Source organism: Phyllostomus discolor, chromosome 5 (assembly GCF_004126475.2).
Source record: "Phyllostomus discolor isolate MPI-MPIP mPhyDis1 chromosome 5, mPhyDis1.pri.v3, whole genome shotgun sequence".
Taxonomy (NCBI): Eukaryota; Metazoa; Chordata; class Mammalia; order Chiroptera; family Phyllostomidae; genus Phyllostomus; species Phyllostomus discolor.
The window spans coordinates 46,652,742-46,678,783 of NC_040907.2; the positions used below are offsets into that span (position 1 = coordinate 46,652,742).

At 42.0% G+C, this 26,042-nt stretch overlaps 1 protein-coding gene across 1 annotated transcript in view; it reads left to right on the forward strand.

Annotated features, from left to right (window-relative positions):
* Positions 1-26,042, forward strand: part of ROR1 (receptor tyrosine kinase like orphan receptor 1) — a 376,952-nt gene that overhangs the window by 202,407 nt on the left and 148,503 nt on the right. The window contains exon 2 of the mRNA XM_028511715.2: positions 8,066-8,137. Within this exon, the coding sequence (XP_028367516.1) occupies positions 8,066-8,137 (72 nt within the window). The remainder of the gene's footprint in view (positions 1-8,065; positions 8,138-26,042) is intronic.

Below are 26,042 nucleotides of genomic sequence, written 5' to 3' on the forward strand. Positions count from 1 at the left end.
GAAATCAGAATAATTCGAGTTTTTTTTCTTTCCAATAACAAATTGAATATTTCTGAGTTAACAGATTTATTTTATTTTCCTGTTGAATTGCACATTGTTTTGTTGTGGTTTCAACATAGTTTGAAACGGAAGTATTCTGTTTGAGGTTCAAACACAAGAAAGACTTTATTGGTGTCAGTATTATGCTGTTTCAAAGAGGTGAAATCTGTGCACCAAATATTTTGTTTTATATATTTTATTTCCTCCCTGATCTGGCCGGGGCAGAAGGCATTCAATCTGTGCATAGTACCATGTGGAACAGACAGTCTGGAGCCAAGTGTAAATTAGAAAGGTAAAAGGAGCCGAAAATTTAGACCCTCTTAGGTTAAACTAACCCTCCAGTCCTAGCAGGTATTTACGTTGCTAAGGAGATAAAGGCACAAAAGACCCAGTCCCAGTTGAAGAATTGATTTAGGAGGTTTATAGGGCTAGAGCCTAATCACTAAGCCTGGGAGAGGCATTCCCTGTTTCCAGACCAGGCCCTGGTTAGTAGCTAAGTTCTGCAGGCAAGGCAGCCATGTGAGTATGACAGGTGAAGACATACTCAGTGCATGGTCCTCAGCTTTTTATGCACTTTTTTCAGGAAAAAAATCCTGTTTTATTCAAATAAGGAAATTAGATTATTCATGCTCCATGTATCCATCTAAATGCCTGGCTCTCCAGAAACCACAGAAGTTTCATCACCAAAGTCTTTGGTCAGGTTGGGAACCTCCCAGACTGCTAAGTCTCTTATACTGCACCCCCACCTCCACCCGGCATGTAGCATTTATCATGCTGTATTTTAATTCTTTATTTACTTCTCTGTGTTCCTACCACACAGTGAGCTCCATAGAGTCTTGATTTTGTTCACCATTCCATCCCAGCACCTAGCTAGCACTTAGCCAGTTTATAAGACAGTAGGTCCTCAATAAATATTTGTTGAATGAATGAATGACTATATGGATGGGTGGATGGATGAAGCAATGAACACAATCACATTAAACTTCAGTTGAAAGTAAGGAGTTTTAAAGGAAATCCTCTCAGGCTATCTCATTTTCCAAAGCTCCATGTCAGTTCACCATTGCTTTAGGAAACACCCAGCACAACTTCATTCCCATTGTGTACAGAACTTAACCAAGACTTCATTTGTTTTGCAAAAGTCAACTTTCAGGCTGTCATGGAATTGCAGCTAGGGAAGCATCTTGCTTGGGTCTCTTGTTTCTTTTGAGTGACAGGTGACTTTGAATTGGCCAGAGACAATTAGAGAGTAATGGGCTTTGACTACAATTGGATTATAGACTATGAAATGAAAGTGTGCGTGGACCATACAAAGGGGGAAATTAAATGGCAAACCCCAGAAGACAAAGACAGATGACACAGCAGGACGAGTAAAAAGGAAAAATTGCCGGAAGCACTTTTGAGGAGAAAAGCATATAAGGAAGAGCAACCAAGTGGAAACCAGAAGAAAAGAGTGAAGTTTGTTGATGTCATTGGAAATCTAAGGTGTCTGCAACACCTGAAAGGAAAGGAAATGAAGCCTCCGTAGGAGATAAGACCGGTTCCTGAGTTAAGCATTTTTCAGCATGCTTCTGTTGTTTCTTTCCTCTTTCTTTGCCAGCTTGTTCTGAAGCCAGAAACAAACCAACTCTTGTGTGGCACTCAGCCTCCACTGAGGGGCACCACCCATGGATGTGGGAGTGCCAACTTTGGGTCAGTTCATTGGGACTTCTCCTCTGGGAATGTCCAGCTTCGAGCCATTTTGAAATTTCTGTTAGGACTTTGCACTGGGCCTAAGAAGATCATCTTCCTGTTAATATTGGGGATATTTCTTTTTTGTCTTTAAGAAACATAAACACACACACACACACACACACGAGAAGCCTCTGTAATTTTAAGATTATTGTTTGTTGCCCTGGCCAGTGTGGCTCCGTTGGCTGGATTATCGTCCCATACACCAAAAGGTTGGGGGTTTGATTGGCATTCAGGGCACATACCTAAATTCAATCCCCAGTCGTGGTACTTATGAGAGGCAATCAATCAATGTTTCTCTCTCACATCAATCTTTCTCTCTCCCTCCTTCTTCTTCCCTCCCTCCATCCCTCTCTCTCAAATCAATAAACATATTTTTTAAAGTTACTGTTTATTTAATTGTTGAGAAAAGTGGCTACTGTGTAACTGAGCACGGCCGTTATGGGGCTGTTTGCACACCCCCTGCTCTGCCATGGTATTTCCAATGCACAGGCCTCTTCTCAGACTGGAACCCTCTTTTCCTCACCCTGATCCTTGGGGCTCCCCTCCCCAGCGTATATCCAGGGTGTACCATTTCTCAGTGCTGCCTTATAACCCTCTTTGCCTCTGTTGTACCTCTTATCACATATATAGTTTAAAGTCAAGGCTTATTTAACATTTTTCTATGTATTTTCCAATTTATCTGCTTATCATTGCTTCTTGCATACAACTAGATTTGACTTCCTTTTTAGTGAACTAAAGAATTTAGCACAAAGGCTGTGAGCACATTCATGACATTTTTACTCTTCATAGACAGAAAATGGAAACAACTGAATGTGTGAAGTGAATGGTTAAGCAAAGCGTGGTCCCTCAGTGCTATGGAATACTACTCAGCCATACAAAGAACTATCGACAGACACCATAAGTTGGGTGGATATGAAGGGCATCATATGAGTTCATTTACATAACATTCTTAAAACAACAAAGTTATAGAGATGGAGAACAGACTGGTGGTTGTCAGGGGTTATGTGTGGCTGGGAGGAGGAGATGGGCGTGACTATTAGAAAGTAGCATGAGAGAAATCTTTGGTGATGACACAGTTCTTTATCTCAATTACAGTGGCGGTTTCCTCACATCTACACCATGTGATGAAATGACACAGGACTTGACACACATTATAACAATGTTGATTCCTGGTGTTTATATTGTGCCATGATTATGTAAGTGGTAACCGTGGAGAGAAACTGGGGGAAGGGTACCTTGGACCTCTCTGGTCTTTACACACCGTTTTGATTTCTTATGTGGATGTTTCTCCCTACCCTACCCAAGTTCTGGATGGACTACAAGGCTCCTAGCAGCTTGTCTGGGCCATTGGGGGATGTGTTTTCAGCCCCTTCCCACAGTCAGGGGACTCTCCCAGGCTCTAGTGAAGGCTTCAGGTAAGAATCCAGATCTCCTCCGGCCACATCTTTGATTCTCACATGAGCACTGAGACCACAGCCTGCAGCCCAGAGGTACCTTCTGCATCAGTTCCCACTTGCTGTTACACCTCCGATGCCCGAGGATGTCCCTTTCTTCCAAGCCCAGCTATGATTATGTTTTTCTCTTGTGATAGTTTATTCAGTAGCCTGAAAGTCCTTAGTCTGGTTGGGGTGATCCCTAGAGCTGTGTGGAAGAAACCCCAAGGTGTGATCGTTGTTTAGATAGTTTTCAAGACTATTTGTATTAACCGTAAAAATGGGTGTCATTGTGGTGCTTTACGTAGCATAATTCCTTTAAATACAAGAACTGCATGTAATTTGAAATATTAAATGAGCAGATTTAAAGGAAGAAAGAGTATTTCCAAAAGGGAAAAGGGGTGTTTAAGTGTGACCAGGAAGTATTTCCTTTCCTCTGTTTGGGTCACGCACCATCCTTTTTGGCTTTAGAATTAGGAAACAAAGCACTGATGGGGCAGGAGTGAGGTCTCTGGTTCTGGTTCTCCAGCTGCATCAGCAGAGCTCAGAGTTCACAGGTGTCCTTTGGGGTTGAGGGGGCCTGAAGTCGGAGAACAAGAGAGCACACCTTTCAGCTTCCTCGGCCACCCCCATTTTGGCAGTTTGAGACACTCTGGCTCTGCCCTCAGACTGCCTGGGTTTGGTCACAGTCCCCTTCCCCATCCCAACAAGCTAAGAAGGCAAGTGGCTTAGTATGTCTGTGCCTCAGGTTCTGCAATGAAGAAATGAAGATGAGAATGGACCTGCCTTAGAGAATTGTTGAGAAGATCTCTGAGCACAAACAGAGCTTCTTGGATATTGAGAAGACCTGGACAACATTTTTTTCCAATTTGTTCTACATAAAAAGATGAACAATGCCACAAATTGTGATATATTTGAAATGTTTTCCTTCAACAAAGTAATGGCTTTGCCACATTTATAAGAAAGACACTGGGGCAGCCACTTGTCCCCTCTTTATTTGTGACCACCGGGTTGGACACTCACCCTGGGAATGTGCTGGTTTGTACCTGTGTAAATTCACATATCACTGTGTCAGGATGCGGGATGTGGCATGGCTGGGTTCCTTTTGGAAGAGCTTCTGCATCCTTTGAACATTGGGTCCCTACCTGCCAACCACTGAGATGAACCAGTAATCCTTTCGGAAAGCACAGGCTTTTATCAATGAGGAGGATTCAGGGCTCTTTTTTTTTTTCTTCCTTCCCTCCAAATAACACTCCCACTGTTCAGGCTTAAATACCAAAACCTTATGGTTTGCAGAATCAGTGCCAAAAAGTCAATCATCGGTGAAACTGCAAAGATAATAGCTCCTATTGATCAAATCGGGAGAAGAATGGGTTGCCCTCCCACACAGGTCAGGAAAGATAAGAGCTGGAGTTTTCTAAAACATGCTCAATTTGCCCAAATTGGATCAAACCGCACAAAACACTTATGTTCTTAGAAAACTGGTGACCAGCTCAGGAAAACCTCACAAAATGAAAAGATTGGCTCGGATTAGTCAGGCATGTGAAATAGAATCTTTCTAAAAGCATGGCCTGTGCGTTGTGTCAAACCCAGACGAAGATGGAGCCGAGAACGGGAGTACGTCCACGTGGAGGGTGGCTGCTGTCTGCCGTCCACTGTGCTAGACAGAGGGGAAGGCACGAAAGGCCTTTGTGTATCCATGCTCTGCTGGGCGCTCGTCTAATTTAATCCTACTGCCTTCGGGGGTGTCCAGCCTTTTGGTGTCTGTGCACCACACCAGAGGAGGAAGAGTTGTCTTGGGCCATACATTAAATACATTGTGACATGTAATCACACACACAAAAAATCTCAAAATGTTCTAAGTAAATTTACGATTTTGTGTTGAGCCACCTTCATAGCCATCCTGGGCTGCATGTGGCCCCTTCTCACAGGTTGGACACCCCTGAGCCTTAAAGCCTACCTAATTCAGTCCTGTGAGATGGCTTTCTTGTCTTCATCTTAGAGAAAGTAACTTCCTCGTGATCACAGAATTAGTAAATGGCAGAAATTAGTATTTTAATCTAGGTGCCTGTTTCCAGTAAATAGTACACTGTGCCCTAATTGAACATATACTAATTGGCTGTTACCACAATAATTTTGCACAAAGAATGCTGCTGGTCTGGTATTCAGTATCTCATATTTTGCCATGGTGAGGAGAGTAGAAGAGGAGCTGAGTCCACAAGTGGAAATCCTACAGCATCCAGATTGGCAGTCACATCTCTCTCTCATGCTGCTGCTGGCCCTGGAATTGATGGGGGTCAGGCTGAGATGTGCTCCATTTTTCTTACTAAGTTCAGCCTGCCTTTGGGGGTTCTGGGAAGCTTAGTAAACATTACTAATACTAAACTTCTCACATAAAATAATCAGCCTTTTAAAACATGTGGCATCAAGATAATATTTTTCAGAGAGAGATTATTCATATCTTAAAATCTTTGATCTGTCTTTATCGTCATTTTATTTGAGAAGCTGAACATGTGATTATCGAAAGGAATGGATCTGAGGCTGAGAGTGAAATTCCTTAGAATCATCACAGTCCCTTAATGAGCTTGTGAATTGAAATTATCTTTGCTGTAGCCCAAGAGCCCAAGTGGTAATTATTGTCCAGGCACACCTGGGGACAGTTTCACTGTTGGCAGTGCCAGGACTCTGTTCATTTGTCATCAGCCCTAAGTTACATTCAATCAGCAATTCAAACTCAGGTTAGAAAAACTAAGTGACATACAACTAACTTTCTATGAAATCAGTACTGTAAAATGAAACCTATGTTGCTGGCAATTTAACCATGAGCAGCAGCAAGATGAAGCTATGAAAATATTGAATGTAAATGTTGTCAAGATCTACCTTAACCCGCGCCCCCACCACTCTCCTGCCCCTGGCTTCCTCAGTGCTACCAGGGCAGCCGGGGCCCTGTTCCCGGGCCTCCTGATGTCTGGGTGTCAGAGTGCTCGATGAACCTGTTCTAAGGCGAACCACCACAGCCCATGCCACTGCATACAAGAAGCTATTATTTGAGAAGTCGAAGTGGGTGGTAGCAGGTTGGGGGTCAGAGGGGAGCTGTGGTAGAGTCATACTTCCTGAAATGTAGACAATTAGCTCTTCCTGGTGAAGCCACCTGTGTAAGATAGTCATGCTAGGACAAGTGGTGGTTGACAGAAGCGCTGCCCTCTACTGTAGTTCTGCACTGAATATTTTTCTTACTGGGTAAATTTTTCTTTCTGGCTTCATAGTTTGGAATTTTACGTGCTTAGGATCCCTGTCATAATGCCCGTTTGACTTCAAGTTTCCTTGAAAGAATCTATGCCTTTTTTTTTTTTTTGGTCAAGGATGTAGGAGGTGACTGGGGCCATCTGAGAGGGAGTGGGTATGTGTGGTTTGTCTCCTTTCTTTCCCACTTGCTTTCTTTCCCACCTAGACAGGGAAAGAGGCAAGCCACGGAAGTATGTACAAGCCAAATAACCCTTTTGTCTTGGCTGTGAGTGGCAGTTGATCGAAGAACCAGTAGGCAAACTACAAGTGGGCCTCTGCAAGGTCTCCGTGGGTAAACATCCTGTCCTTGGCAAAGCTCGCTGACCATGGCATGTGGCTTCCATGGCCAGGTGTTAGACAGTCTCCATCAGTAAATAAGGAAATGTGGAAGGTGTGCTTATCTGGGTGAAAAGGTGGCGTGAGAGAGAGGTAAGGTGAAACAACTCAGCTTTCCCAGACTTGAGCACTAGGCAGCATGGGCTGCTGGGAGTTGGGTGGGTGGCAGTCAGACATACCTGGATTAGAATTAGAATCCTAATTCTTCCACTTACTGAAGTTGACCTTGCGTTCCAACTTAGATCCATTTTTAGTGGCTGCCTAGAGTACTGTGTTGAACTGGCTCTAATGCAGATCCAAGGTTTACTAGACACAAAGGGCCATAATTGATGGATGATATCTGCACCAGATTGAAGGAAGGCGCACTTGCAGCATGGGTCCATGCATCGAGTGACCCAAGCCCTGAGCTCTCTGAGGTCCTGCACAGCACTGTAGTTTTGTAAAATAGTGTGTGTGTGTGTGTGTGTGTGTGTGTGTAGACATCACCTAATGGGAGATCAGTTCAATCCTATGAAAATGTGCTAGTACGATGGTGTCATGGCTTAAATTTTCAAAAACAATCAAATTATCATTTGTATTATTAAAGTATATTAGTGAGAGTTTTAAAATCTTAGTAGTATATTATACCCTTCGGATTGTTGATTTGCATGTTGGCTTTAATTTATGGTGGTTTTGAAAATTATCTTTTAAGTTCAGTGAACCACAGATGATTCTCCATATTCAAATACTTAGCTTTCATTTGTCTTGTCTAAAAGTTTCAATATAGAGAAGTGGGCTTCTCTATGGATGCAAATGCTATTGATTCATAAACACCAATGACATCAGCAATAAAAGAAACATTGTTTTTACTTATTTTTCATGGGGAGACTATGGAATATATTTCTCTAAGATTGGTCTTCTGACAAGAAATGGAAGAGCTTCTGTTTGATAATGGTTAGTCGTTTGTGCAGGTTTGATTTTTCATTAATGAAATGTTTGTGTTTTTCTTTTCAAGCCTGTGTTTCATAGAAAAAAATCTTCGGCTCTGGCCTGCAGATTGTTCGTCTGGCTGGCCTCTGTAATGCAGGCACCTCTGCCTGGCAAAGAGAGCGACCGCTCCCGTTTAATAAGCTGTGGAACGGCAGTGGTCTCTCTTAGAAGGCAGGGCCTTTGGAAATCTCCTGTAATGCTTCTAACAGCCCATAAGTTATGGTGGTTAATATTGCCCTTGTCTTTCTCCCCTCCCTTCTTTTTCTTTTCAGAAACAGAGCTGTCAGTCACTGCTGAGTTAGTGCCTACCTCATCATGGAACATTTCAAGTGAGCTCGACAAAGGTATACAGTGGGGACACACCGGGGCGGCGGAGGGGGGGCGGAGGCGTGAAACTCCATTTTGAACCCTGGCATAGCCTACTTTGAAATCAACTGCTTTTTAGATCACTAGAAGGAGGCACAGGCCAAAATAAATTCCCTGCTTACTTTGTGACCATTTAACATTTAATGACTTGGAATTCCCTTATTTCTGGAGAGGTTTTTTTTCCTTTCTTCTCTCTCTCTCTCTCTTTCCTTTCCCTTCTTCCTCTAAAATGTTCCACATGGTGAAAATGCTTCAAGATGTGAAATAAAGTTGTTTCTGACCTTCCTGACACTGCATCTAGTGGATCTTATTTAGGGGATTTGATTCTGCCTGCGCCCAGATTGATCAGAGCTGTTTGCCTGGTGACCTTTTACGGTGAGTATTTGATATACTTGCAGGGTTCAGGGCAGAGCATTTGGAATGTTTGTAATTGCCTGTGCATACAGATGGCAGCTTCCTCCCTGCACGTGGAAAGCAGGTTCCTACCATGAGATTGTTGTAGTATTAATTAAGCCTCGCCATATGCTAAGCACTGACTACTCTATAGAGACCCGATGTCCTGGATTGATATATCTGGACACATTTAAAGCCCCTGCAATTGGCTCATACTACCTTTCCAGCTTCATTTCTCTTTAGTTCCCTTTATGCCCCTTTATGCATTTCCAGCCAAATTTGTATTCCTTTCTCTATATCCTGTACTTTTTATGCCCCTCTGCTTTTGTCTAAGCCATTCTTTCCACCCGAACTGCCCTTTCTTCCTTGCCAATACCCATTCTCTTCCTTCTGCATTGTGGCAGGCAAATTACTTCTCCTTCAAGTTTGAGCATAAAGTCTGTATTAGCAGCCTTCGTACCCAACCCCTGAACAGGAAGTGGCCTGTCCTGTGGGACTCCCACAACCCTTTTCTCTGTTATTCTCTTTCTATTTTCCATGCTACATCATGGTGATCTACACAACTGGGATATCTTGCCCTTAAACCTGGAAATTTCTTGTAGGTAAGGTATCTGTCTCGTTCTTTTTTTTCGTCTGTTTTCTCCATCACAAAATCTCGCACAGACTGCTGTTCATAGGAAGTCCTCAATAAATATGTGTGGAATGACGAGTCACACCACATCTAGGGACATAGAGATGGATGGGCCGCATCCCATATGTGTGTGCGAATACATTCAACAGACTTACTGAGTTTCTACTTTAGTTCAGGTATGCCTCTAGGTTCTGGGATTGTGATGGTAAAAGGAGCTCAAAGGCATTGTCAAAAATTTCCTTTTAGGATCAGCTCTTTTATATCCATTCATATATTCACTCGGAGTTGTGTTTCCTCTCCGAGGTGAGAGCACTTCACGAACCAGTAAATGGACAAAGTTGTTTTGCTGGTACACTTTTTAGATATTTTAGGAAGGTGAGATGAGGTGCAATGTCTTTTCACCTTAAATCAAGGGAGATTTAGGATAAGTTATTTCTAAATTTGATCTAGACATTTTTTTTCTAGTTAAGGACTTAAAAAGGGACTTTATGCTATTCTTTTCCATCTCCAGCACCATGTACCATACCTAGGAGGCAATAGATTTTCAATAAATATTTATATACTGTTTTTAATGGAAAAGATGAAACACACTACACAGTAAGTCAGTGCCTACTCTGAGTACACCATGCACTATGCCAGGTGCTCTCAAGAATGTGAACTTAATTTAATTGGCCAGCTCCTTACAACATTATTGCATGCTATGTGTTATTGATCAGGTTCCAGTTATGGCTATAAAAGGACATCCGTATGTGCTGAAAGCAGCAGAGCCACTGGTGAAGAACCTTGCCTGCCAGACTTCATATTTCTATTAGACCAGCACTGTAATTAGCAGTGGTTGCCCTTCAAGAAAGAAGTAGTGTCAGTAGTAATGAATCTACCAGACAAAGGGCCAAACTAAGGCAGGCATTTTTCTTTGGTTAGCGTGGCCTTCTAAAGAGCATAGGTGGCTTTGCAGGGATTCTTGGTGTCTTCTTTTTCTAGAAGATAATTAGTGTATGGTATTTAATCACCACTTAGAATAAAAGAGCAAGCTGATTAATTTATTCATTCATTGATCCAATCTTTATTGTTTTCTATTCTGGTCAGGGCACCGTCTGAAGAATTAGTATCGAAAGATGAATTAAATAAAGTGTCTCTGTCCTCTGTGAGGGAAAGACTGATATCTAAATGTTTAATCATAACTTTCTGATTAATTTGATAGACTAGATTGTCAAAGGACATTCCGTCCAGTCACAGAGAGATGCTGGTGCAAAAATAAAATAGGGAAAAAATCCATTGCCAGGCTGGTATGCAAAAAGAAGAACTCCCCAGGTGCCAGAAACAAAGAGCCAGCTCAATAATGTAGCAGTGATCAGTGAGAAGGAATTAAACAAAAGGTCCTATGAAAATATGGGAAGTATGTATGGTTCTTAGGGGCTGGAGTTTCAGTACCCCATGGTGATGAGAGCTGAGGCCATAGAAAACAAGCTCCCTGCATAGCTAACTGACAATGAGGAATGACTAGCCTGAGCATGAAATAGGAAGATTCTGCTGAGGTCCTGGTGTGGAAGTCTATCAACCACCCTGAGTCATTGGGATCACTCATGAGAAATCCAAACAAAACCTACACTAACTATGTGTATGGGGTTGGGGTTCTCCTTGTGTAGTGCACAAGCCACAAACCAAGAAGGTAATGTAAAAACTTGGTCTGTAATTAATTAAACTATGAGATATTATAGCGGACAACCTAAAAGCAGGACATAAAAATGTCTCAACATCCCAGTGGGTGTGGGTCTCCCACCAAAAACAAAATTTAAAAAATCAAAGCCAGAAAGCAACAACAGCAAACTCCTGCTGATGTTAAGTTTACTTTGAAATATTATAGTACATGTAATAGAAGAAAAATGCCACCATTAGTGAGAGTCCATAGAGAAAACACATGGAGAAGTTCCTATCTTGGAAACTGAAGACAATAGACAAATTTGAGAGAGTGGGTATGCTAGAAAATGTTTCATAGTGAAAAATGATATAGAAACCACAGGGCGAATACAGGATAATATGAAAAAAGGTGGACATTTTAAAAGAACTAAATAGAAATTCTAGAATTAAAAAGAATTATAGGAATTAAAAATTCATCAAATGTGTTGAACAGCAGATGCATTGAACTGAAGAGAGAAATGGCTAACTGGAAGATAGATTTGAAATAATGTGGTGGTTAGGAGAATAGACTCTGGGGCCAAGGTGGCTAAGTCTGCATCCTGCCTTTACTGCCTGCATACTGTGTGACTTTGGGTAAGCCACTCAGCCTATCTGTGCTTTGGTCTTCTCACATGTAAGACGAGATAATAAAAGTAACTATTAGGGTTACTTCTCACAGAGTTGTTGTGAAAATTGATCTGGCTGGCAAATCTGATAAACTAATTAGAGAATAAGAAGTAACAGCTGTTTTTGCTTAATATGGTTATTACTTGGGTTTAATAGTAAAAAAATCATAGGTACTTTGGCAGGCTTGTAAGGAAAGCATATTATAGACTTGGAGTAGGAATTTCAGGTCCTGTTAAATCCGCCCATGTCAGCAGCTGCCCACTTTGGCCTTATATACATGAGTGTTCACCCACACAAGTGCCATACTTTTTAGTGTGCTGAACAAGATTTCCCATGGTCTTATACCCGTCCACTCCTCTCAGCTCACCCCTACACCCCATACTTTATACTCTATTTGTTTCAACAACCTGCTTCTTAATTTCCTAAATATACCCTTAGGGATATGCCTTTGTTCATGCAGGTTCTTCTGACTGGATAGCTTTAACCCTGTTCTACACTTGGCTAACTCTTTCTTTACTTAAGCATCACCTTAAATATTTACCCACCTCCTTTTCCTCACAGTGCTGAATAAAATAGGCAGTATTGCTGCTTTGTTGGACCTTACATTCTAGGGTAGAGACAGTTAATGAATTCTCCCATCAACCTCATGACCGTGCTGTCAATAAAGCCCCACAATATTTTATATGTGGGGCACCATATCACTTTATATCTGTTTTTTTTTTTCACTTTATATCTGTCTTGATTAGAATCTTCGCCAGTCTGTATTGAAATGATCTCTTTTGTACATGCTTCTTTGAAGTCGGGCTCCCCTGTCTATGGGCATGCTCTTCTTGCTCAATGTATTGCATGTAATAGAAAACATCATGTTAAATTCATGGGTTCAAATACCATCTGTGCCAGTTCATTGCTACTGCATGTGAATACCTACCAGGTGTAATGGACTTGCTAAGCATGTTGCACGTATCATGTGAGTCCATACCACCCTGGGCAGTAGAACAGATAGGCAACTGAGGCTCCTGCAAAGGACAAGGCTGTGGGGCACAGCTGGTGAATGGCAGTGCCAAGATTCCCACCAAGGCCTCAGTCCACCTCCAGCATAGCAGCTGATTATACTGACTCCCTGGGATTTTTATTCCCTCCTCCCATGGGGCAATTTCTCTCTCATGGAGAAGCAGTTGAAATAAAATCCATCGTGTGACATTCTTTAATACCTTTCTCTCCACTTGGCTACTCTGTTCCACCCGTCAGTCCTACCCCGGCTCCCCAGCCTCATTCAGGTCCCAGTGTTCTCTTAACCCAGTCCAGTCAGTGGCACTGAACAGTTACCTGTCCAACAGGAAATGAAATTTAAAAGAGACAAGACCACCAGGGAAGAGGCGTTGAAAGCTACTATTGATGGGGCACAGGGCTAATTTCTGAAACAAATGCTTCGGAACCAAGTGTTTCCTAAAGTAAATGGATCTACAGGGGCACAACCTCAGCTCCCCCAGGGGCATTTTGGGGTGGGGTGTGATAAGGGCCTCTTTCCCCTTCTTCCATTTTCAGTTGCACAAAGTCTCAGAGGTTCTCTATAGAAAGCCAAATATTTCTTTTGGAGAAAGGGCTGGAAATTGTACCCCTAGGTAGCAGAAAGGGAGGGAGTCTACTACTTTTTAAAAAAAATACTGAGGCCTACTTCCAAATGCAAAGCGTTCTCTGTGTGGACAGACTAGATTTGGGCATATTTTTGTCCTGGCTTGCTTTTTTAAAAGGCAAGCTGGCTTTCTCCATGACCTTAGAGTTTGACACATGGCAGGAAAGTGTACAGCATGGCCCTCGTGAGCATGAGCTCTAGAGTTACTTTGACTCTGGCTTCCTTTTGCTCACCTGTGGAGTGAAGGAATTGGTAGCTATCACCTGAGATTGTTTTCCTGGCCAAGAAACACATCTATGGGTCACACTTGTGTCATGCCATAGGATAGCTGCTTGCAAGGTCACAACTGACAGATATATGCTGGCCTCAGCCCTGGAGCCCACCTCATCCCTGAGAACTTCACTGCCAAGGGGCTGTGACCAGGTTTTCTAGTTCAGGAGTGGTTGCTTCCTCTTGTCCCCCCTCTCTGTTAACTTGATTTGTCCATGGCATGTAGAGTCTGTTTAAATGGTATTGACTAGCTTATAGTTTGCAGCTTGGCTCACAGCTAATCTGAATGGGGTAGCTAAATCCTTTCCTCATGCAACTAATCATGTGTATTTGAAGCAGTGGTAGTGGATGAAGAGGAGTGGACTGGAGCCTTGGTACTCAGCAAGCTGAAGAACAATCCTCCGGGGACTGGAGTCTCTGACAGTGCATGATCCATCTTTTGTTTCATTTTCAAAACTGTCAGCTGATTGCAGGAATTTCTGGTGAAATTGCTGGAGTAGCCACGTAGTGTTTAATACCACCCAGTTTCAGTGGGTTTTGGCATTAATCATATCTTTCTAATATCGACAGCATCCTTTTCATTAAAGAACTGACATTGTCCTGCCACTATCAACAGCAAAAGCACTTGGAACCCCTGTAACCTCATATGGGAAATGGGGAGGGGATATTGACTCTAAAGGGTTGTCATAAGCAGTGAATAAAATGGGAACTACCATCACAGTGTCTAGCACAGATAGGTGCTCACTGCAGTTACTTCTCTTGCCCCAGCCCCTTCTTATTCCTGGGGGAGGGTAGTGTGACCTAGGGGAAGAGCACTTAAGAAGGAGCTTATATTCTAGCTCCACCTCAAGTCCATGACCATTATGAAGCTCCAGGGCTTCATGGTCCAGTACAGTAGCCACTAGCGTCCCGAGGCTGTTGAACCCTTGATGTGTGGTCAGCCCAGAATGAGATCAGCGTAAGTGTACAGCAGAAATTGGATTTCAAAGGCATAATGTGGAAAAATGACTTAAAATAACATAATTTTTTACTGATTCCATGTTGAAATGATCATTCTTCACATATTGAATTATGTGAAATATAATAGTAAAATTAATTAAGTTAACATATTGTTAAAATTAATCATATATTATTAAAATTAATCTCTTAACCTGTGTTTCCTCCTTGTAGCATAAGGAAAAGTTCTCATATCTATCCTGACCTTAAAATTCAAGGAATTATGTTTTATGAAAAGAAATTTTTCTAAACTTTTTTTGTGTGTGTATAACACTTAAAAATATTTAAAGTACTTTAAGTACAATGGGTTATCATTACTGATTATAATCTGATAATTAACTCTCAGAGAAAGTCAATATTTCAAGTAATCTCCCTTCTGTGGAGAAAAACTTTGTAGGTTACAAGTCCAAAGCACAAAGGAATCATTCTTGGATAATGGTTACACAGGACAGCAGTGGAACCAAGGCAAGTCAGGAGGTCCCAGGCCCTGATGGTCCAGCATTGTCTACATCTCTCACACTTCCCCTTGCACTGTTCCCCCTGGCAGGCTATGCACCAGCTATAATACCTTCCATTAGGCTGCTCTAGCAACCCAGGCTCTTTCCTGACCAAGGGCATTTCCACATGCTGTTCTTTCTACCCAGAATCCTCTTCTCTTGCTTTTCTCCTCCTTCAGGTCTGGGCACAATTGTCACTCTTCTCAGATAAGCTTTTCTGATCATCCAAAGTTAGTTTCTTTTTCTTTTACAGCAACTAAAAATAAAAATTTGGTCTAGGCTTGGAAGTAGTGAGAACACCTTCTTGATCAGAAAGCAGAGGAAGTTCTGGTCAGTTCCGCTTATGTCTGCTTTCTCTCGATAACTAGCAAGTTTTTAGTCCCTTTGCCCAGAAAGCAGCATAGAAGCACATGACATGGAAATCAGTTCCCCTTCAGCCAAACTGCTCTCTCAAGATTCTTGTTAATCCTCTTTACTTGACCAGTCTATTCACTTTAGGGAAAGGAACTTGCAATATGAGGGTTATGGGATTCTGTCAAAAAGAGAAGTGATCCTTTGTAGTTCTTCTTGATTCTTAAAAGCCTGCTCAAAGGGGAGGAATTTGCCATGGGGCACCACAAAGGGGCAGAGAGAGTCAGCCATCATTTCTGCTGCAGCTCCAGCTCTTGGCCTCAGTTTCCCACACCAGCCCTCCTGTCCCCTCTCCTATGTGCCTCTGTTGGTGGACCAGTCAGCTTACAGGCACGAAGCCCTGGGGTATTCTGCAAATTGCTAACTTGGCTGTGTGAGGAGCACAGAGCTCCCTCTTCCCAGCAACCAACACCTGGTTGGGACAGAGGAGCAATCGAACAAGCTTGGAAATGCTTATGCTTTTGTTTTTATCATGTAGAGTTGGAATAGAGATTTATTTACCTCCTATCATGGGTTTCAGATTCCTTACACCCTTGGTACCATTTTTGGTAATTCCTGGCAAACACAAGATTTATAAATAATAAATAGATTTATAAATAATCAGGAAGCTACAGAGAAAAAGTTTCTTGGTTTTCCCAATCCATCCTTTTCCTTGCCTTGCATGCCTTTTGGTTTGGATTTAAGCCTGCCTGCTAAGGGAACCTACCTGTGCATCCATTTCAGAGATGGCTTTGGAGTTGACCTCAATGTGCTTCTAGAAGCTTGGGGTCTGAGGTCCAACTCACAGGGATCATAGGTCTCTGTAGTCCTGGGCCTGTGGCTTTAGTCAACTCTTACACAAAGACTGTCAGAGACTTTTGGACTTAGAGGCCTCTTGGCAAAGGGACAGAGAAGAGATCGGACACAGTGCTGTGCCAGCTGGCCCCTGCCTTACCCTCCACTGCTCCTCCTCTTCACTCCTGTTTGCTGTGCACTAGAACCAAGCTGCTTATAGTTTCAGCCTCTGTGCAAACTTCACTATTTGTTATAATAAGAATACCCCCCCCAACCTTTTGTCACCCTTAAAGACCCATTTCAAACCTCACTACTCCAAAGGAACCTTTTCTGACCCCTCCTCTCCTCATAGGTAATCACATCTTAACTTGGTGGGGAAGTAAAAAAGTCCTTGTGCCTCACTACACCGCTGGGTGAGGCTTATCTTCATGTGTGTTCTTCCTCTCCCTCCCCGTCCTTTTCCCTCACGTATGAACTATTCATTAAGCATATTCTTTGTTTCAAGCATAACCCTCATGGAGTTCCCATTCTAGTGAGAGCATCAGCCAGGAAGGGCAGTGTGGAAATTTCTTTGAGAGCCGCAAGAACAGCTTGCCAGGCTGTGAACTTCTTGAAATCAGGAATTATGTTTTATTTATATGCATCCCCATAATTCCAACTCTAGGACCAGTGTTTGAATAAATAACTAAATGAATGAGTGGTGAAAATCAGACATCAGATTGAAAGGTACTTAAGAGTAGTTGTCCTTAACCTTTGGTGGGTATTGGAATCATCTGGAGAGACCCATGCTCAATGAGGCAGAATAGACCCTAAGCCTCTGCAATTTTACCAACTTCCCTGGTGATTCTGACAGTAGTTTTTAACCTCAGCTATGCTTGGAATCACCTGGGGAGTTTTGACAATTATTAATGCCCGAATCTCTTCTCCACACCCATTTTGATTCCATTAGTCTTCTGTATAGTTTGTGATTTGAGGGATTTAGAAGCTTTTGGGGAGATCCTAAAGTGCAGCAAAGCTGGAGAACCACATTTTAGTCTTCTTCTAGCCATATCTGACATGCAGTCAACTCTTCCTATCAGATTTTAATAAGTGATGTACCAGGTACAGATGCTTGGAACTTGCTCCATTTCTGTCCTTAATTTTCTGAAGTAATAGAGAAAAAAAAACTGGGCTTGCAGTGAGAAGTTTTTGGTTTGTATTTAAACTCTGTGACTAACAGGCTATTTGAAAATAGAGTTTCAGTTGGGTTATTTTGTTTTGTTTTGTTTTTTGGTTGGTGCTTTCCACCTGTAAAATGGGGGAGAATACTAGCCTTCCAGGGTTATTCTGAGTACTGAATGCAATAACATAGGTAAGGCCTGAGCTCAAATCTCCACCCCGATTAAATGAATAGAGACATAGATTAGATTGGTATTGATATTGACTTCTTAAACTGCCTGAATGAGTTGGCCTAACTCCATCACCTTTTCTACGTGGCCATCTAGAGTAAGCCTTCTGTGCCTTGTGAAATAATACCAGCTATTAATAACTACCATATATTGAAAATTTTAATGTGCCATGAACCATGTTAAGTGATTTGCATGTATTGTAACACTTCATCCTCATAGTAATTATAAGAGATAGTATGTCCATTTTACAGATGATAAGAAAGGAGACTTAGAGAAATGTAATGAGCTGATAGTGGCCTCCAAAGAGGTATGTCTATATCCTAATCCCCAGAACCTATGAACTTTACCTTATTTGGGGAGTGTTTTCAGGTGTAGTTAAGTTAGGGCTCATGAGATAAAATGTCCTGCTTATCCAGGCAAGCCCTAAATGCCTGCAGGTGTCCTTGTAGGACAGCGGCAAAGGGAGATATCCTACAGACACACAGCATAGAGGGTGATGTGGAGAGGAAGGCAGGGAGTGGAGTGGTACAGCCACAAGCCCCCAGAAACTGGAAGAGACAAGGAATGGACTCTCCCCTAGGGTCCCCAGAAATAGCACAGTCCTGCCTGATTTTGGACTTCCCAGCTCCAGAGTTGTGAGAGTATAAATTTCTGTTCTTTAAGCCACCAAGTTTGTAGTCATGTGTTACAGCAACATTAGGAAAATGATAAAAGCAACTTCAGCAATTTTCCCAGTCACAAAGCAGTGAAGCCAGAATACAAACCCATGTCCTTGGTTAATATATTATATTGCCTCCTAACAGAATTAAAATTTATAATAAAATGCCTTACATTCATTTACTCAACAAGTGTTTGTTGAGTGTCTACCACAGACGGCCTATCCTGGGGTCCGAAGATGCAATAACGAACAAGACAGAAACAGCCCTGCCATCAGGTACGCTACCATTTAGTGGAAGAGAGAGACTTTAATAATTAATTACACATATACACATATACTAAAAGTCATTTAATTGCAGCAGTGATGGGTGCTCTAAAGAAGTATGTTTGAAAACAGACCATTACCCTGGAACAAAGGAGTCTCCTGTCTTCCCTGGCTAGGCCCAGCTAACAGCCGTCTGAGGTAGTGGTCAGTCCTTCATCTTCCCTGGCCTGTTTCCTGGGAGCTTCCATGCCTACGACTCCATGTTAGCCTCCTGAGCTTGCTGGGGAGACAAGTCTCTCATTTAGGATAAGGACCCACAACAGGAGAAGGCATAAGGCCTTCAGCAGGCAGTGAGCTCTGCAACCCATTACTGACATCATTATAAGGCAGCAGAGTGTGGGAAAACTGCTCTTAGACAAGGTTGGAAATTCTTGCATTCCTGTGCCAGGCAAGATTTCCTCTAGGGCCATGAGAAACTCACTAATCATCTCTTTAGTTCCAAGCGATACTACTTCAGGGCAGATCCTGTCAAGGCCCCGTGCTTAAATGTCTCTTTGCCTGGGTTGATTCCATCAAATGCTTCATTTGCTTTAAAAAATGCTCCAAGCTTTAGCTGGTCCAGCCACTTAGGAAGTTCAATTCCCCACATGCTTCACAAGGCTCCTAGCTCTGTCCCCAATTGCTACAACTAAGACTAATTCATTTTCTGCAAATCATTTTGTTTGGTGGGCCTTAATCAGACCTGACCAACTCCAGCCATTGGCATATGGTTGTGCAGAATTCACATTGACTTGCAAGAATTTCCTATCCATGTCCTTTATTTGTCTTTTGAACTCAGAAACCCATATTTTTCCTGGAGAACCTTCCCAGGTCTTTAATTTCAGTTCTTTTCCCAATACTTACATTTACTCATTTATTCAACAGGTATTTACTGAGTGACTGTGTGCCAGACATTATACTAAAGATACAGAGATAAAAACACAAGAGTCTACTCTCATGAACCTCACTTTTTGGTGGGTTCACAAGTCCCTGTGTAGGAAGTATTGTTATAGAATATTTCCTGAATGTTTGTTCTGTCCCAGGAGCTGTATTAGATACTTTGCTTATAATACCATCATATTTAATGTGTCATAAAATGCTGTATGCCCATTTTAGAGCCAGGAAAACAAGCTTAGAGAGGTAAAGTGACTCAATTACTAAATGGCAGAGCCAGGATTCAAATATGAGTTTTCCTCATTACACAGTCCATATTCTCAATAACTACACTCCTGACTTCTGGTCAGGATGGCAGCATAGGCAGCCATGGCTCGCCTCTGTGCAGAACCACATCCAAATTACAACTAAAATATAGAAAAACCATCACTCAAAACTGTGAGAAATCAAGTTGAATGGAAGCCTGACAACTATTGAGTTAAAGAAACCACATCCATCCAGACTGGTAGGAGGGGCACAGATGTGGAATGGGCTGGTCCCATATCCATGTGTGGTAGATAAAAATGCAGGAGGAATATCTTGGGAACAAGGAGTCCCAGCCCTGCACCAGGTCCCCCAGCCCAGGGTTCCAGTGCCACGAAGCTAAGTCCCCACAATTTCTGGCTGCAAAAATCATCAGGGATTAAGTGAGTGGAAGAAACTCCTGGAGCCCCAAGCAGTTCCTCTTAAAGAACCCACACACAGACTCACCTACTCAGATTCACTCCCTCTGAGCTCCAGCACCAGGGTGGCAGATTGAAAGGCACCAGTGGCATACTGGGAGAAACCGAAGTGTCTGGCATCAAGGTGAGCAGAAGCCATTGTTCCTTTTCTAAACCCTCCCCCCACAGACCCACAGATCGGGCAAGCTGGTGCCATATGTGAGTCTCCATCAACCTGGCTAAACTGTTTGATCCACCTTGGAAATCCCCAGAGACTCCACCCCATCCAGCTTGCACACCTACCCAAGCTGCTTTTCCATGTGAATGGCTGGTCTTGGCCCATGCTTCACAACTTCCTAAATCCTCTCAAACAGGCAACAGCCAGCCTCAGTGAGCCTCAGGCCCAGCAGTAGCAGCAGCCAGCCTAGATTCACAGCTTGGCTTTGCCTGGGGATCTCCAAGCCCAGCACAAGTAGCAGCCATCTCAGATTGTTTTATACCTCAGGCAGGGTGGCCCTGACCAAAACACAGGTGGGGGCTGACCTTGGCCTGCATCACCAAAGAAACCTCAGGGGCAGTGCACTCAGTGGACAGCTACAGACCACGTTGGAGCACCACCATCCTGCCTTTGCACAGTTCATCCTCCACAGAGGGCAAAGGTTGGTGCTAAGTGGTCACAGCCAATTCTTGCAGCTGACTGGCCTGGGCAAATCCCTCCCATTGATTTGCCAACAGCAACCAAGGCTCAACTGAAAAAGAAGGGTGTACTCAGCCCACACCAAAGGCATACCTTGAGTACCCTGCTTGGGTGAAAGGGGAGGCTGTGCCACTGGACCTTATAGGACACCTACTACATTAGGCCACGCTACCAAGACATGGAGTCAAATCAGTTCTACCTAATACATAAAAACAAACATGGGGAGGCTGCCAAAATGAGGAGATAAAGGAACATGGCCCAAATCAAAGAACAGATCAAAACTCCAGAAAAAGAGATAAACAAAATGGAAATAAGCAATCTATCAGATGCAGAGTTTAAAACACTGGATATAAGGATGCTCAAGGAACTTAGTGAGGACCTCAGCAGCATAAAAAAAGATCCAGTCTAAAATAAAGGACACACTGATTTCAATAAAGAACAATTGCCCTGGCTGGCATAGCTCAGTGGATTGAGCATGGGCTATGAACCAAAGCATCGCAGGTTCCATTCCCAGTCAGGGCACATGCCTGGGTTGCAGGCCATGGCCCCCAGCAACTGCACATTGATGTTTCTCTCTCTCTCTTTCTCCCTCCCTTCCCTCTCTTAAAAAAGAACAATTAACAAGGAAACAACAGTAGAGTGGATGAAGCTGAGAATCAAATAAATGATTTGGAACATAAGGAAGCAAACAAACAAACAAACAAAAGCAATCAGAACAAGAAAAAGGAATAAAAAAAATAAAGGAATAATAAAAAATAGTGTAAGCAACCTGTGGGACAACTTCAAGTGTTTCAACATTCGCTTCACAAGGGTGCCAGAAGGAGAAGAGGAGGAGTAAGAAATTGGAAATCTATTGGAAAAAATAATGGAAGAAAACGTCCCTAATTTGGTGAAGGAAATAGACATGCAAGTGCAGGAAGCACAGAGAGTCCCAAACAAGATGGATGCAAAGAGGCCCACTCCAAGACCCATCATAAGGAAAATGTCAAAGGTTAAAACTAAAGAGAGAATCTTAAATGCAGTAAGAGAAAAGAGGTTAGTTATGTAAAGGAGAGTTCCCATAAGACTGTTAGCTGACTTCTCAAAAGAAACTTTTCAGGGTAGAAGGGATTGGCAAGAATTATTCAAAGCCGTGAAAATCAGGGACCTATAGCCAAGATTGCTCTACCTAGCAAAGATATCATTTAGAATCAAAGGGCAGATAAAGAGTTTCCAAGACAAGGAAAAATGAAAGGAGTTAATATCACCAAACTATCATCATATGAAATTTTAAAGGAACTTATTTAAGAAAAAGAAGATCAAAACTATGAACAATAAAATGGAAAAATATGTATTTATCAACAATTGAACCTAAAACAGACTAAGCAAACAAGAAGAACAGCGACAGAATCATGGATAGGGAGAGCATTTTGATGGTTGCCAGATAGGATGGGGGTCTGGGGGAATGAGTGAAGAGATGAGGGGATTAAGAAGTCCAAGTAGGAAGTTACAGAATAGCCATGGGGATGTAAAGTACAGTACAGGAAATGGAATAACGAAAGAACACATTTGCATGACCCATGGACATGAACAGTGGTGATTGCCTGAGGTAGTGGTGGGTGTTAGGTGGAGGGAGGCAAAGGGGGAAAAATCAGGACAACTATAATAGCATAATCAATAAAATATATTGAAAAATAACTACACTTCTAAAATAATGACCCATGTTTATAGGGAAAAAAGAAGAAATGGCATTGTAAGCTTTTTAGCTTATCCTCTCTGGAAGATAGATATTCTTAATTACTCTTAGGCAGCTTTTTAAAATCTGTGTTTTTTTCCTCTAATTTCCACATTTTCTTCAAGAAATATCCTATACTCTTGTAGTCAGATAAAATACATAAGAAAATGAGAAAACTCATGTATACCCTCAAAGAATTGAGAATAGGTACTTAAACAAATACATGTGCATGCATGCTTATAGTAGTACTATTCACAGTAGCCAGGGGTGAAACAGCTCAAATGTCCATTAATGGCTGAATAAATAGGCCAGTTGTGTATAGATATATAATGGAATATTATTCATCCATAAAAATTGAGTCTTGATACGTGTTATCACATGGATTAATGTCGAAAACATCATGCCATGTAAAGGAATCTAGATACAAAATGTTCCATGTCCCATTCATGTTAAAAATATCCAGAATAGTTAAATACATAGAAACAGAAAGCAGATTGTTGGTTGCCAAGGGCTGAGGTGAGGGGGAATAGGGAGCAACTGCTTCATGGGTATGGGGTTTCTTGGGGGGCGGTGACAGATGTGTCTTAGATAGAAGAGGTGGTTGCATAACAGTGGTGAATGTACTATATGCCACTGAGTTATTTTTTCCCTTTGAAATGGTTTGTTTTATGTTATGTGAATTTTGCTTAAATAAAAATAAGAAAACTCTAAATAAATGAAATAGACATATTGATAAGCTTTTATTATGCTGTGTTGTACTGCTGGTGCCGTGAAGGCTACGCAGGTGGATTTGTTTTGGACATGCTAACTCACTGGGGTAAGAGCCCTGGTATGGCCACTAGGCAATAAGGTCACCTTGGCACAATCATTGAACCTCGCTGAACTTCAGTGCTCTCAGCTGTCAGGAGTAATTATGTCCACTGAGGTCATTGTCAGAACCTAACATGATAATGTATTCTGTGAACTGTAAAGTGACTTGACTATGCTTTTCTTGCCTATGCTTCACTTTTACATCAAGAACTACTAGGGGATCAGACATCATCTCTAACTGCTTACCAGGCAGGTGTGTTAAAAGAGCTGTGAAAGTAGGCCATAACATCTTGGTCATGTGTGTGTTCAGAGAACATGCCTTTTGCTGTTGGTAGTGTTGTTGTTGTTGTTTTAATTTGTGGGTGTTTTGGTTTTGTTTCTTTACTTTATAATAAAGTTTATTTGGGTGAATAGGAATGTTTGGGCTGGGGGGTTGGAGGTGAAGTGTTGGAAAACTTTTAATAGTGCAGCCACATTGAAGACAAGAGCTCAGAGAAAGCCTGCCTTTGTGTGGGTGATGAGCATCTCTCTGCTAATGATTCTTAGTGGGAATCAGGCTGACCATGACAATCTAATCAAACCTTGAGCCCAGATAACCGGTAAATCCTGGGCAGACCTTGAGACACTGGCCTTGAAATTAGTTCTGCTTTGGTGCTGAGTAATGAAGTGTCCTGGATCAAGTTGGAGTTGCCCACTGTAGCCCATCCCTCGAGAGCCACACAAACCTAATAAGCAGTGCCTTCTCAGTTCTCAGTAGCCCTCATCCCTCCAAGAGATTTGGGGAAGACCTGGGACAATCTTGAAAGGCTACTTCACAATCCAGATAAATGGTTTGGGTCCTTTTCCCCTGGGGCAGTTGAAACAGCCTCATTTACTCTTGTTTCAAGAAAACTCAGGTCTCCAGGAGACTTCTGTTGGGGAGCTGGGTCTCAGCTGCTCAGCTCTTCTGAGAAAAGGTGGGCCTGAAGGGTGTCCTGTATCTCTAAGCTGAAAAATTTTTACAGGTCATACAACCCTACTTTCTAGCTGATAGGTGACCTTCTTCTTCCAAAGTTTTTATAAGCGGTTCTACATTACAGCTTTCTAATGAGCAAACTTCTATATTAATACTTTCTTTAGTGATATTACACAAGACTAACATATTTTTGTCTTTTAGAAAACCTAAGGTTAGGTTGGTCTTTTTTTTGGTTTTTAGATTTTATTTATTTATTTTTAGAGAGGGAAGGGAGGGATAAAGAGAGAGAGAGAGAGAGAGAGAGAAACATCAATGTGCAGTTGCTGGGGGCCGTGGCCTGCAACCCAGACATGTACCCTGACTGGGAATTGAACCTGCGACACTTTGGTTTGCAGCCTGCGCTTAATCCACTGAGCTACACCAGCCAGGGAAGGTTGGTCTTTCTTATGCTGAGCCAATTGGTCTTCATTCTCATTCTTTCTGCCATGTCCACTTTCAGAAAGTGGAGGAAGGCTGTGCCTTGGATTTCATAGTCATGTTTGTCCAAGTTTCCACTCTAGTGCTCAGTAGCTGCATGGCCTGGGGTAATTACTTAACCTCTTTCAGCCCTACTGTGATCATTTATAAAATGGAAATTCAAGAATTCCTATTATTAAACATTCTTACTTTGAGAAAGAGAAAGTTAAATGTTGGAACAAAAGGACATGAACTCTACCTTACTCAGTGGTTATATGTGGTCATTTCAGACTTGATTATGACTCAAGTTTCCTTTAGTTCTAAGCTTCTAAGGCATGTTATGTAGTGTTCAAAGCAGTGTCTTATAGCTTTATTTATGATTAACCCCAAAGCCAGAACACATCTGTAGATACATTTGTAAGTACATTGAAAAGAAGCAAGAGTCAAAATCAACGTCATATTAATTCAAGCAATCTGTTACTAAACTTATTAGTGCATAGATGTATTCTTATTAAGTCCAGTGTTGCTCTGAACTTTGGAATAAAATGACAAAAGGTCTCTGGGGGCATCTTCTTGTCTTAGGCAGAAGACCAGGTGCATGGACAACTAGATGTCATGAGATTCTTTTAAGGATTAGGGAAGATCACCCATGACTGTGGTAGTGCATTGTCATTGTATTGTTGTCCAAAGAATTTTCTTTTTCTCTGGCTAAACAGTTACCATTACTTTCATTCTTTCTCTTCCTAACTCATTTTCCAGATCCTTCCCCGCAAAATGGTGGTCTCCTGGAGTGAACACAGTTCTCCCAGTGAACATGGACTGTGTAGGATGCAGCAGGACCACCCCCTTCATTTCATACTTTTATTTCTGCAACCAGAGTTCTCAGCTTCTGGGTAGCATCCTCTTATTATTGACTTACGATGAGCTTGCAGTTAACTAAATTTCTTGTGAGGGTGTCACAGTTTTGCCATTTATCTGCATCTCTCCTTTCTCTACCTTTTTAATCAGTATTTTATGTCTCATTCCTCACAATTCCCACCATAGCTATTCTTATCATGTTTCAACATGTTTGATTTATCATATTATTTGATGCTATCATTTAGCCTACTCATAACCTGCAACATTGTGCTTTATATTAACTTGGCCCTTATCTAAGACACAGCTCTTGGCTGGAAAAGGATACAGACAGAGCCCCCATCATGATTATGTCTTGTCTTGTCCCCAGTGTGGAGAACTGCCTCTCTTACAAGTGTATATAATTGAGATCATGTATTTAAGAGTCTACAGACCTATTTTAGCATCTTTCTGGTTCTCTGAACTTTTTCAAGTCAGCATTCTTATTTTGTCTCAGTAATTTATTTGAAAAGCATTTGTAGGTGCTGAGTACAGAAACAAATT